Source organism: Pyxicephalus adspersus, chromosome 5 (assembly GCF_032062135.1).
Source record: "Pyxicephalus adspersus chromosome 5, UCB_Pads_2.0, whole genome shotgun sequence".
NCBI lineage: Eukaryota > Metazoa > Chordata > Amphibia > Anura > Pyxicephalidae > Pyxicephalus > Pyxicephalus adspersus.
This window is the reverse complement of record NC_092862.1, coordinates 61,005,306-61,018,557: the sequence shown is the minus strand read 5'-3', so window position 1 is coordinate 61,018,557 and position 13,252 is coordinate 61,005,306. Positions and strand designations below refer to the sequence as shown.

The window sequence follows — 13,252 nt, the reverse complement described above, 5'->3', positions numbered from 1 at the left end:
AAGCCAGAAGCATCAAACAATGGGAATGTAAATTCTTTCTGTACTGTTAATAACAGGCCAGGGGTTGTGCGTGCAGCTGCATGTAATTTGCATTACAGTTATTAGACATCTCCTCTCCTGTGAACAACTGTGAGTAAATGCAGTGTTGGGTAATAAAGTTTAGGCATGGCTTCTCTGCAAGTAAAAAAAGTTTTTTTTTTTTTTACATATTTCACCATAATAAAATTTGCAGTTCTTGAATTTTCAATGACTGTGTGATCACACTATGCAAATAGTGACTTTCTAAAGCATGCCAAGTGTCAGATGTTTGTCACCCCAGACAAATGGTTATGCTTGTTCTGTTCGAAAATCTGACATGTGTACAGGGGTACCCCGACATTGTCCATCAAACCATAATGGATAGATGAACAACCAACTGTGAGCAACCGCTGGGTGCCACTCGCTCTTCCTCCCCCTCTCCTTTTAATAGAACAGAACAGCAATGTGTGTACAGTGCTCATTCACCAAACCTTCACCAGTTCACTAAATATTAATGATTTCCGCAACATTCATCTGATGTCTGTATAGGACTTTATTCCCTGCAATGTGAGTCTTGCAGAATAGCTTTGCATTAAGGAATAAGGGGTGGTAAAGGAAGTGGCTATATGTTTTCCTGCAGAGCTCAGAAAGCTGAACCAAGGTGCATGTAGCAGATTTCCAGTGCTCAGTTTAAATATTAAACATTTGATATGTTTTCATTGTGTGCTGAGTTTTATATAATATATAGTCACTTAAAAGCTATTTTGTAGTGGTAAAACAATAAATGACAGTAATCTACACATAAAAAACAGCTGCTGGATAGCTCAGCATGTTGCCTGTTTCTATTTTCACAAGCCTGACTGGGTGTAATTGAAGTGTTTATATATTGCTGCTAAGAGCCGGGTATTAATGAAACCGCATTTACACTTTGCTGGCTGCAGAGGTCTAGCGGAAGTTGGTGACTGGGATTATCTATATTAATCAGTGTAAAAATAGAACTGACACATTTGAAAATGAGACATACGCAAATGGAAAAATAAATGTAACCGCCCCCCCCCCCCCCGTCTGCTGGAACATTGCATGAAAGTAAAATCTAAAAGTAATACTGATGGGTGGGTAGCTTTGCCATTAAAGGACCCTTCTCTTTACACATAAAGTCACGCGAATGTCACTTAAATATAACTAAAGCATATTTGTAAAAGGAATACAGATTCAGCCAATGAAGCATACGGCACGCCATCATTTCATAGAAGATGTGTGTTATATGCAAATTTAGGATTCAGCAATGACTCAAGTACAAGTTTATTTTTTTAATTCAGCAGGTAAACTGAAATGTATTGTTATCTCATCATATGACATTCAGCAAAGGGTGGGGGTATTGTAAAATTAAAGAACTGAGCCCTCTTATCTACCTATGTGCCAAGGATGGTGCCCTCCTAATCATTATTCACATACACCTGCCTTTACGCCTGCCACTTGAAGTCTTGTAAAGTTGGTTGGGTGCTCACTTAAATGCACTGACAACTTTAGAAGTTGCACTGACTCTGCAAGTAGGCAGAATGTCATTGCGGAAAACAACATTCATATGTTTGAATAAATATTTAATACCAGTTTTTCTTAATCTTATTCTTGGAAAAGGTTAAATTGATAGATAACTTCCACTTTAGGGAGACTTTTATTCCTTTTAGACCAAGATCACAATGCCTGCTAAAGTCCCCCTATCCCATAGCAAGTTATTCCTTTGCCACCTGCCTACTCTGTTGAACCCTTCAGTGCTTTAAGAAAGGAGTAACATGTGACCAACCCGTGGGGCAATTTTTAAGTTTAGGATGCATGTTACCAGGCCAGAACTCTGGAGGCCTGGTACACTTTCATACCATCCAACACTAGATTTTACCCGTGCTGGACTGCTGCTGTGGGTAGGCAAACTTGAACTTTCTGACCGAAGCAGGCTCTATCTTTAGTACTGTATACAATATGAGAATCCATTGTTGTACTTGTTCAGAATATAGAAAGCTGATGACTGGTGACCAATGATGACTTGTGTTGAATTGTTGTACAATCTCATCACAGTATCCTAAGTAAAATGTAAGACTATGTACACATGTCAGATGATTATCTTCCATGGCCAAGGGTCATGCTCGCCTCTAGTGAGAATTTGACATGGGTACTGCAGTCACCTGGCAATGTTCATTGATCTGTCCTGATAGGAAAGGACTGCGATACAAGTCAAAGCGAGGAGAGCACAGAATCTTGGGTGAAAAGCTAATTTCCAGCAACAAAAATTCAATGTGTGTATGCTGTCTAAATCATACCTTCTGTTCCTAGTAAGGAAATCATCATTAGATCCACCAGTACCATTGTACTACCAGTGACAGTGTTTCCTCTATACTGCTCATTTCCTTTCATATTTTAGTATGGCTCTCTGGTCACTGGACACAATGAACATATACTGACAATGTCTGGGTGTTAGTCTGAAAATAGATATAAATTTCTTGTATGTGTATGGTATCTAATCAGAAGCAAGATCCCCATCTCTCTGTAAATCTAATTTAAGTAGCTAAATATTTATCATGCTGTTTCCTGCAGTGTGTACCAACAAGCCTTGCAGAGGACTTGAAGCATCTCTAATGGCGCTATTACTCCTTTGTAGAATTATTGCTCCTAGGAGAGCAGAATATTTATAGAATTGTCGTCCTACAGACTCATGGTGTACTGCCAGTGGTGCAGATTTTAAAATTGTACTTTGCCCTCCTGTGTCGTTTGGTAAACAGTTTATAAGCAGAAAAAATGCATTAGATATATTTCTTAAACTTCCTAAACTTGAAGTCTATGTGCAGTGTTGAACCCAGAATTTTCATTAAGCCAGGTGGGATGAAATTGTGGATGGGTGGCAGCCCCTGTATTGTGACCCAACTCTTCAGTAACCACCCTAAAACAGCCGGGGGGGTTACTAATAGGTGCTGGGTTCAGCTAAAAGGGTCTGGGGAGAACACTCATGTGTATGTTGAAGTATATGAATCACCTAATGGCTAAAGGGCAAAGAAACAAGCCATTTGTAAAGTAGAATGTATACAATAAAGGCCTTCTCTGTCATGTCCACCCATATTCAGGGCCCAAAGCACTTCTTTTTAAACATCAGGCAAGGTCACGTGAGATCTGGTCATGTGTCCAAATGCCAGCATTTGTTGTTCATGGCAAATTCTCAATCTTGGATCTTTTTAACCTGCTCCTATGGTTTAAATCTAATGGGTTGTTTTGGGCAGATTAAACAGTGAAACTTGTAAGTGAATGTTAGTAAACAGTTTTAGCAACAAATAAGGTGCATAAATTAAAATCCTAATTTTGATTTTTTTCCCCCACCCCTATTGAGCACCTACATCTTACAGGTCCTCTTTCCTCACTATTAGTTGACCTAAAAGTTGCAAGATGGCACCACATTGCATTCTGTACAATTTAAACAAAATTCAATAATGCCTTGTTCAGCATATTTAAAGAAAAGTGTCAGTCAAGATCCTAGCCGACAAAAACATTGTGATCAGTGTGTGGCAAAAACATCATAGCTGATTACTCCGCTCACATATATGCAATTTAAAGGTATTGTTTTATGTATGTTGAAAAAGACGTTAATATCTTGATTAAATTCCTTTTTTTATATCCTTTAGGAATTGGTAAAAATGTCATCTGTGACAGAACAGCAACCCCTCTTGATGCTTTCCGAATGATGTCTGCGGCCCATTATTACCCAAAGCTGATGAGTATCATGGGAAATGTGTTACGATTTCTGCCTGCCTTTGTAAAGATGAAACAGCTGATTCAAGAAGGATACGTGGGTGAGCCTCAGGTGTGTGAAGTCCAGGTTCATAGCGGAAGCCTCTTGGGAAAGAAGTATAATTGGAGCTGTGATGACCTTATGGGTGGAGGTGGACTGCATTCTGTGGGTAGCTACATCATTGACCTGCTGACCTTTCTGACCAGCCAGAAAGCAGTAAAGGTCCACGGCCTTCTAAAAACATTTGTGAAGCAGACAGACCATATAAAAGGAATACGCCAGATAACCAGTGATGACTTTTGTACATTTCAGATGGTTCTAGAAGGTGGTGTTTGTTGTACTGTTACTCTAAACTTCAATGTCCCTGGGGAATTTAAACAAGACATTATAGTTGTTGGATCAGCAGGTAGACTGATAGTAGTGGGGACTGACCTCTATGGACAAAGAAACACCTCACTGGAGAGAGAATTACTGTTAAAAGATTCTACACCTGTCAGCAACTCCCTTTTACCCGAAAAGGCCTTTAGCGACATACCTTCACCTTACCTGAGAGGAACTATTAAAATGGTACAGGCTGTGCGGCAAGCATTTCAAGACCAAGAAGACCGGAGAACATGGGATGGCAGGCCACTTACAATGGCTGCCACCTTTGATGACTGTCTATATGCTCTGTGTGTAGTGGACACTATAAAAAAATCCAACCAGACTGGGGAATGGCAGAATATAGTAATAATGACAGAGGAGCCTGAATTAAGCCCCGCTTATCTAATTAGTGAAGCTATGCGCAGAAGCCGTATGTCTTTGTACTGTTAGCAGCTATAGGTGACCAAATCTGGAGCCGTTTGTAAATAATTGCTGATTGACAGGCATACAAGTACCAAGCCTTATGGTACATGTGTGTGTTATAACTTATGCATCTCTGTATAACTGCTGTAGTTGGAAAGGAACTGATCTTTCCATTGCAGACAAGCTGTGAACATTTATCAGAATGTATTTTACCATGGGGTATTCAGCCACAAATTCATAACTTTATTTGCCTTTGAGCTTGAAATATGGCTCACCACTGCAGATGTGTTCATTTTTAAAAGGATAGTTTCTCTCTTAGCAAATTTGAATGTCAGTCTTTTCCAAATGCTCAGTTATTCCTTTTGGGTCTTGTATACAGAATTTCTTGACTTTTGTTTGCAGCATGAATGGTGCGTATGCTCTAAATCCATGGACTGCTATTCCTACAAAGCACAATGCACATTCATCTTTCCTGGGGTTCCTTGTACGTAGTATGCAGTTTAGGATATATACTGCCATCTGAAATGTCCACCTGCAGTATATAATATGCATTACTGTTATTGTTTGATATTGGATGTTAAAGTAAAGCTTAAAACTTAAAATACATATGTTCTAAGGATTTTAAAGACAAACCCATAGTACCAATGTTTATCAGGCACACCAAAGGTGCTTGATTCTACATTCATGCTGGCACTATTATTGCTGATCCATAACGCAAAAGGAGTTAGCTTCCAAAAGCACCACATATAATAAAACATTTTGTTCATAAAATATTGTTTTTATATTTTTTTTATGAAATACTGTTTGAATTTTTTGCATATACTGTATACGTTAACATTTTCCAGCATGGCTGAACATCATTGTGTTGAGTCTACTTACTAATGTGACAACAAAGCAACATGATTAGGAGGCAATTATTAACTTATAACAGGAAACTACTAAATCAGGTCCATCGTAGCATGAAAGACAGCTATTAGTTTAATGAAAATTGCTATTTAAAATATTTTGGAAGTTAAAGCTTATAAAGGATTTAGGTTATTCAGATAACACCCAACGTAAGGTAATGATAGGCAGCTCAGTGTGCCTGCCATGCACTCCCAATTTCTTTCTTTCGCTATATTCTCCATATTAGTACTATTCTATTACTTTACATTCCCAGTCCATTAAATACCATGCTATGTAGTCACACTTGTGTAAAGAGATTTCTTATAATATTTTATTCTCTATTCTAATGTGCTTAGTTATCCCTTACCGACCCCTAATCTTTTAGTGGTTGGTAGACAAGAATAGAAAAGAATTCCACAGTAAGAATCAGCATGTTCACAGTTGTTCCTTTTTTTTTTATAAATGTTTGCTTTTTCTAATTACAGTGCAATATAATTAAAAGCAACTTTACAAGCCTTTAAAAGCAATGCACCAATGAAGGGGATGTTTTATACCATATTTACATTGTTTTTTTTACTAACTCCTTACTACTGAAAAAATATCATTTCATTAGCTAGTTCTCATTGCTGATTTTATTTTACATGTTATATTGGAATAAAAATCTCCCTGGCTTGTCTTTATTGCCCTGCAGTGCACAAAGCTGATTCCCCTTATAGATTCATTCTTTCTAGCTTTGACAACTGTCGCTTCCTGTTCTGTCTGGTAAAATCAATTTGACCTGCATGACACATGCTGTCCTTCAGCTTATGAGATGAAATTAAAGTATTGATATTAATTATTAATAAGAATGCTGGCCTTAGAACAGTATTGTAAAAGGTGGGGTGAAGAATATTGTAAAATGATGGCCAAGAAGATAAAAAGATGGTTCGTTTTCTAGTAGGGACACAGACAGTGTTAAAACTTGATGGAGGTTCTATGTTATTGGAAAAGGAATTTGGGCTTTAGATGTACTTACAGACAAGGATTGCTACACACAGTAAAAAAACTTGAATTTCTGTTGAAAAATAATCACTGAGATATTAGACAGTTGTTTGCAGAATATTTTAAAATTAAAAGTGTGTGAGATCTTTAAAGAAAACCCTCACTAAGGGCTGGAACTCTATCTTATAGCTGAAAAAGTTATAAAACATTTACAAATAGATTGCTCATAGATCCCAGAATGTCTCCAAGAAGTGAGGACAGGATACTTTTGTCTATACTTCCATGACACTGCTCAACACCAGGACCTCCACTGACATTGACCATGGTGTATTAACAAGGTTCTTTGGACTCTTCACTCTTCAACTCATAAGAAGAGGGGATTGTACTTTATTGCCAGTTGGGAAATTTCCATGTACAATTAAGTGTACCTATTTTTGTAGGGTGTTATTACTTTCCTCTATTACATTAGTAATGGCCTGATAACTTCAAGTGGATCTGACCTACTCTCCTACATTCCTAGGTAACATTTGTTTCAGTTTTGGATAGAGTGGGAAGGGGTAGAACCTTTGCAGGGTATTATTATTATTGGTATTAATAATAAACAGGATTTATATAGTGCCAACATACCCAGCGCTGTACATTAAGTAAGGGTTGCAAATGACAGATACAGACAGTGACACAGGAGGAGGAAAGGACCCTGCCCAGAAGAGCTTACAATCTAGGAGGTGGGGGAAGGATCAGACAATAGGAGGTTCTGTTACTTAGGGCAGGTTGACCCGTGGTGAAAATTGGACTGTGAAGCAGCAGCAGGAAACTGATTCTGTCATATCCCTACTGACTCTCTTCCCCTTCAGCATATTCCTGGTCAGCACATTTTTACACTGGTTTCAAAAATAGGTAAAATAAAGTAATGATTAATTAATGAGTGCCTAGCTATAATATTTTGCCTCTTTTTTTATCTGTTTTAAGTTCAGCTTGAAGGTCGATGTAAAAATGTCCCTAACATTTTTAGGCCAAAAAGCTTAAAAGTTATTTACAAAACTATAAGATACGCATGCACATAATTTGCTTCATTGCCTAGGGTTGCTATTTGCATGGGGTCATTCATAATGTTCCAGGATGGCCACAAAGCCATTTGAGGTTTTGCATTCCTAAAGTAGATGCTGGTAAGATTAAAGTATTCTGAGAGGGAATTAGCTGCAGTAATTAGCCTACTTGAGAGAAAAATGCAAAAAATGAGGTTTTGTGTTGCAGCATGGGATACTTAAATGAGATTGAATAGTTGAGGATCACACAACTAGGCAATACTTACACTATAGCTGGTAAAATATCGCAAACATTTCTTTTAATAGCAAGTACATACATAAATGCAATTAGATTAACCAGGCACATCAGGAGGTGTCAAAACTTATTTATTTGTTGACAACTTTCCCATGACTTATGTGAATTTGACAGTTGTCTTGGGTGTCAGTTTATGGTCTATTTAAAGGATTATTTTATGTTAAATTGAAAAAATAGCTAAAAATATTTAAAAAAAAGTTTTGTATTTTTTCTTTCTTTTTAAGGCATGATGAGGACTAAATGAGCTCTAGTCAATAAATAATTTAGATTGTCTTATTATGGCCTGACTCCAATTTGTAGTCCAGATGCAAGTCCCTGGCTGTGAAGAATTTCACAAGTGGTGAAAATGAAAATGGTCAATGAGAAAAGAGTATAGTGTATAAAATTAAAGTGTATAACTGCTGATGCTGCTGATGATGAACTGCTGATGTATTGCTTGTGGCTGAACAACTGTCCTGGTTCTTAGGACGACATCTGCCTGTCTATGGTCATCCTGCAAGCACATCAAACTGCATTCCCGGAAATGTTCCCACAGAGCTGCTTTCTTTACACATGCCCATAGCAGAAAAATAGTTACTAATATCAGAATCTCAGCTTTTTTTTTTCTTTGGTAACTGATGTTTCTAATGGTCTTGTAGATAAACAGACCCTTCTTCTGGAATAAGTTTTCATATCTGTAGGCACACAGTCTGATGCACAAGAAACAAATTTTCTGGTGTTGACCTGGTGGAGAATGCTGCAATACTGTGTACATAACCCTATTTGATGACTCTTCATGCTAATGATAAAAAAATGTACATACAAAAATATGTGCCTATGTTACCTAATGGTAAATCCGGTCCACTTTTCTCAATTCATTTAAAGTCACTGTGCTGTACAGGAAATAAGATTTACATACCCAGATACTAGGTATTATAGGGCACCTGAGTTATTTGCTCAGCTTATGAAATTCAATTGCTCTTTTTGGCAACTTCTGTAAGGTGTACTTGTAGAAAAAGCATTCATATAGCAGTGGACCATATAATAAAATGTATTAGATAGATATGTTGCCTAAAATCATGTTTGGAATGTTACTGTGATATGTTAAATAAGATTATTTATTTTCTGTAGAAATAATTTGTAGTATTATTATAATATGCAGTTCTTTGTAAAAAGCAAAAATTCCAAGACCTAGATGAAATGCTGCACTTTTTATTTTCTCATTTGTATTATTATTATCTTCTTACATCACACAGTATATAGATATACAAGTGAGAATCCAGCTACCAACCATCCTGGCCAGCATTTTCCAATCCTCTCAATCTCCAGAATGGGTAGCGCTGGTTGTTTGAGCTAGAAAAAGACTAGGTTTAGAAAGCTTTGTAGTGATACACAGGAATACAGTCAGATTCAATATCAGATTTAACTGGGGCTTTATGTCTTCTTTTTTTATATTTTAAAAAACTGAGAGGTTATTGAGAGTTTGTTTGGTCATTTGGGTTGAGTAGTGGTCTCTCATATATGGCCATATTTAGTTACTGCCAAATGCAAAGGATTTTGCTGTAAGATCCTAGAGTAAAACTGAGCATTACTAGTCCAGTATCAGATTCATGTAGTATACATCTATTCATACGAAAACTGCATGAGCATGGAATGGATTCCTTACTTTTTGTGTTATATAACTTACTAAAATGTAATTATTATGAAAATGTAATTACTAGGGAATTTATTACACATGGAAGCAAATCCAATATAGTCAGCGAATGACAGATACAGATCTTTTATGCAATTATTGTGTGTGTAACTGGCTTACAATAATGATGGTTTAAAAAGTTACTATGTCTTTTTACATGTGCAATGTCACTGTTGCCAACCTATGAAAGTAAGGAAAATTTACTGTGATTCTGGAACATTTATATTAGTGCTGTCTATTATTCCGTTGATGCTGCAACCTGTGTAGTTGCCAATAAAATGTTGGTACCAGTTTTTGGAGCTTTTTGAAATGGTCATTGGTCAACCTAAATTGCAATGAGTAAACAATAAGGAGGGACAGGCTATATTCTGAAAAAAAAAAGTACACGTGAATAGAATCGCAATATGTGTATTGCCAAAGATATTTCAATGATCACCAGTGATATGGGGATGAGCTATGGATGTGGAAAAGGCATTTACTCTCAAGCATGCAAAACTGAGTGAGGCCTAGTGTAATACAAGCTTGGCAAAATGATTCTGATGCTGGATAGGAATCTTTTCATTAATATGGAAGCAGACCGTCTTACCGGTTGTTCATGCAACAAAGACATTTGATGTCCTATGGAATAAATGCAAAGTGTCTGCAAATATTTTTTACGGTAGTGCAAAGTGCATTATAACATAACAACCAATGAGCCTGAATATTTTATTTCATTATATTACAGTTATTTGAAATGTGATTGGTTGCTATGGGCTGATTTGAATTGCACATATTCAGTGCTTTTTGCTTTCCCTATTTAAATAGGCCTTTATATATTACTTGTTAAATATTTACAAGAAGATGTGCTTATGAAGGTCATGTAAAACAGAAATATCCTTTGTAAAGTCAAAAAACTGAACCTAAACAAATACTTTTAATTATTGAAGATGTTCTCTTCTTAAGAGTCAGTGTACACAAACATGGATTCTACTCTCAAAAATAGTTTATCAAGTTTCTACATTTTTCACAAGATATTGTTCTCTTGTTTAACTGAATGTAAAATACTTTTGTGATGGCAATCAAGCTTCGGAACAAAAAAGAGAATTTTTGCACCACGTATCCACCAAATGTCATTTTGTTCTGCTTTTCAAGATATTACAATATTTTGGTAAGGTGTCAGTGACCCTACAGAGGTATATTTTGAATGATTTGATTTTCTGTGTCTGTCTGTTTACAGCCACGTGTGTGGTTGATAATTCAATGGAATGGACACAATAAATTCTGTGCTTATCTGGTGTTGAAGTCCAAGGCTCCTGGCTGTTTATTTTATGTGAAGGAGCTGCTTCTGAATTCATTGTGAATGGTTTTACACAAACGTGAAAAAATAGACATGATCCTGATGAATAAAAGAATGCAATCAATTGTGCTCTAATCTGCAGAATTAGAGCAGTAATTTAGTGCAAGTTTAATGGCTGTTTATTGCTACTAAAGATAAAGGAGAAGCCTTGGTTTGTCCTAGTATTTTACAAATAACAATTACCTGTCCCGCTGTCCACGCCACCAATCTTCCCAAGATTACCCACTGACCCCTACACCTTTATAGGACAGAGATTTATCATAACTTCCATTGAATGGAACCACCAAGTGCAGCAAGGGACAAGGCCCACATATACTAAACAATATTCTGAATACTAAAAATGTTTAGCCACCATAGTTTTTCAAGAGAACAAGGGTCATTGGCACAACATAAGTAATAACTGTATGAGCGTGGCCTTTCTTTTATTTTAATTTAGAAGTTTTCACCAATTTATTTTCTTAATATATCTAAAAACCTACCCTAAGGTTGTTGGATCACTAAGCACTGCTTGGCCTAGGAACTTGCAACAATGTGGATTACAAATAAGAGACAAGTCCAGGGGGTTTCACTAAATATTTTAACATTATTTTTCCACATAAGGAGAAGACAGAGACCAAACCCAAATACTGGAAGAAAGAGATGTGCAGATTAGGCTGGGTGGCAATGTTACTCAGATATGTTTAACTTGGCAAGATAAATCCTGGCAATGATATTGAAAAGTATGAATATAAATCACTGAAAACACTTAGCTCTAACAATCAGTGCAAAGACAATTTACTTAAAACTTTATGTGCCCAAAAACGTTCACCATGAATTTAAAACACCCTTTCATAGGACTATTCATTTTAACAACTTTCCTATAGGAATATGTGTATTTAGCATATTATAATAATCATATTAACCTGTAAAAGCCTCCATTGTGTAGACATCCAAAGCCCCGAGACTGCTGCTAGGTGCTTCCATTTTGGATGTGATGTCAGTAGCCACTGATGTCAATGGGGAGGAAACAGATAATGGTGGATGTTTATCAGCCAAGAAATGAGTTGGGCTCAATCTCACTTACTTCAGTTTGTAATGTACACTGGAAAAAGCTCCAGGTGTGCAAAGAAATCAGTGTAAGTAATCTTAATACAGCCTATAGCCTATACTGTGTAAAATTGACAGTACATCTGGAGTTCTGCTTTAAAGCTCATTTTGGACCAGGAATTATTGAACAGGATCCTGTATAATTTTGGCAGTTTTGGGCCCTTGATCTAGAATTTAAAGCAGAAAAAGAATCACTACTACATGCAGGTATGTATTATTTATCATAGAGGTCAGGTCACAGTACTCCTTTTTTTTAACTTAAAATAGTAAAAATTAGTTGGAGTATCATGGACATTTTTTTGCAGTTGCTGAACTCTCATTTAAGAGAATATAATTTGTTTGACTGTCATTCCAAGGCCTTTGGCTTCAATGCATTCTATATTAGAAGTATAGACTGTGACACTTTTGTTTCAGTTGAGTGCAATTGTGACACTTTTACTTGAATTCTAGTTCCAGATATAAATCAGAAATAGCCAGGCAACTACTGTTTTTTTTTTATTTTTAGAAGTTCAGTTATGTCAGGTCTTATACTTTGGAGATATGGCAATGGTGGTGGTATATCACAGTGACTGTAAATAGAACAAAAACGTGCCTACCCTCATCATTCAATAGATCAAAAAAACAACAAAGACAGAGATTTAAGCAGGGTTTTTCGGCACAAACGATGTATTCAACGTACATTAACAAAATTTGTAATAGGGTTTGTACATTAAAAAATACCACTGTACCAATAAACATTGGTACAATAAACATGGATGTCAGACAGTAATTAATCCAGACAGTAATTAATCCAGAAATATTCACACGAATATTGTGTGTGTAATATAGTGTGAATATTTCTGGATTAATTACTGTCTGACATCCATGTTTATTGGCCTAAAACCTGCTTGTTATTAATCAATTAATAACCAGTATATATAGTGGGACATCAATGTGCGCTCTAAACAACATAGGTCATCATGTTTTAGAAAGCACATTAATTGGGAATGTGTATATCTACAACATAATATCCATATGAGTCATTATAAATTCTAATTTAAACATTATCCACTGGTCTAGATGCAATTGACACAAACAATCTACGCATGCTGTCAATACTCCTGAAGAAGCCGTATCTGGCGAAACGCGTCGAGTATATCCAACAACATGCTTTGATGATCAAACATTGTATATGGTCAACAATATATAAGTTGATAGCTGTTATATGTCTAGTGAATATATCATCTTGTCTGTGGTTGAACCCCAAGGATAATAAGGTGGTTCAAACCAACCTTTGATTACTGTTTATTGTATTAAGTAATCATATGACTTCAATGATTATACCTGACCACTAGTTGTGTACAGTGGTATTTTTTAATGTACAAACCCTATTACA

At 36.3% G+C, this 13,252-nt stretch overlaps 1 protein-coding gene across 1 annotated transcript in view; it reads left to right on the top strand.

Annotated features, from left to right (window-relative positions):
• GFOD1 (Gfo/Idh/MocA-like oxidoreductase domain containing 1) overlaps nt 1-9,745 on the top strand; it is a 55,550-nt gene extending 45,805 nt beyond the window's left edge. The window contains exon 2 of the mRNA XM_072411682.1: nt 3,684-9,745. Coding sequence (XP_072267783.1) covers nt 3,684-4,603 — 920 coding nt within the window. The 3' untranslated portion in view covers nt 4,604-9,745. The remainder of the gene's footprint in view (nt 1-3,683) is intronic.
• The last annotated feature ends 3,507 nt before the right edge of the window (nt 9,746-13,252 follow it).